General features: G+C 51.0%; 1 protein-coding gene across 1 annotated transcript in view; it reads right to left on the reverse strand.

Moving 5' to 3' along the window:
* Positions 1–456, reverse strand: part of EMH_0095780 (Pyrophosphate--fructose 6-phosphate 1-phosphotransferase subunit beta, related) — a gene marked incomplete at both ends in the record, with an annotated part of 813 nt that extends 357 nt beyond the window's left edge. The window contains 3 exons of the mRNA XM_013502289.1: positions 1–7; positions 152–333; positions 448–456. Of these exons, the coding sequence (XP_013357743.1) occupies positions 1–7; positions 152–333; positions 448–456 (198 nt within the window). The remainder of the gene's footprint in view (positions 8–151; positions 334–447) is intronic.
* Between the last annotated feature and the right edge of the window lie 384 nt (positions 457–840).

Here is an 840-nt window from a genome sequence, read left to right on the forward strand (position 1 = left end):
GAGGTTGCTGCAAGCACAGAATACTCCGCAAGAGCTACCCGGTTCATATTCAGAAAGCCCTCGCACAAACCGAATGCCGTATGTGCGAAAGCCACCACTGGTTGTGCTAACTCTGGCACCCACTACGCCCATTTCGAACACGTCCACTCACCCGTAAGCGTATGCCAAATTCGCATCGAATGTCGAGGGCATTGATGACCTTCCTTGGTAACCAAAGAAGTGCGTCACCGCCTGGAACTTTCCAGAGTAGCGGCCTATGGATGCCCTGTACTCCAGCTCCTCCTTGACCATTTGGGCTAATAGCTCCTCCGTCTCTAGGCGTTCGAAGCGAATCTAAGATATCGCAAGCGAGAGAAGACAAGAATACGGAAGGGTCAGATGTGCTATCTGTCCCTCAACTGCCACACCATTGCAACTGCTGGAGGTGGGTTTATGCTTATGGCTTACCTCCCCCATGTCTACTTGGACGAGCTCTCTGCGAATGAATTTCGGGAAAGTCTTGAACAGGGCAGCGCTCCATGGTGTTAATCGCCAGTTCCAGCTGTCCGGTTCGTTTGAGGCCCAACTATCCACATCCATGAGTTGTTGCTGTGTTCACAACCATACCAACACAGCACACAGCGCAAATGAGGAAGCTGTCCGAATGCTGCAGATTCGGCTGGTCCGCAGCTGCCTAATTGCAGCTACGCAAGACGTCATCGTTCTAGAACATTTTGATATGGGGTTGCACTAGCTGCAATCTACAGGTAAGCATGTTCTCCAGTCAAGTGGAATTAAATGTTACCACCTAGCTAAATCGCACGCTACACCTGCTGACCGCTAGCTAGCTCCGATTTACTA

Source organism: Eimeria mitis, genomic scaffold, assembly GCF_000499745.2.
Source record: "Eimeria mitis Houghton genomic scaffold, Emh_scaff8773, whole genome shotgun sequence".
NCBI classification, from domain to species: Eukaryota; Apicomplexa; class Conoidasida; order Eucoccidiorida; family Eimeriidae; genus Eimeria; species Eimeria mitis.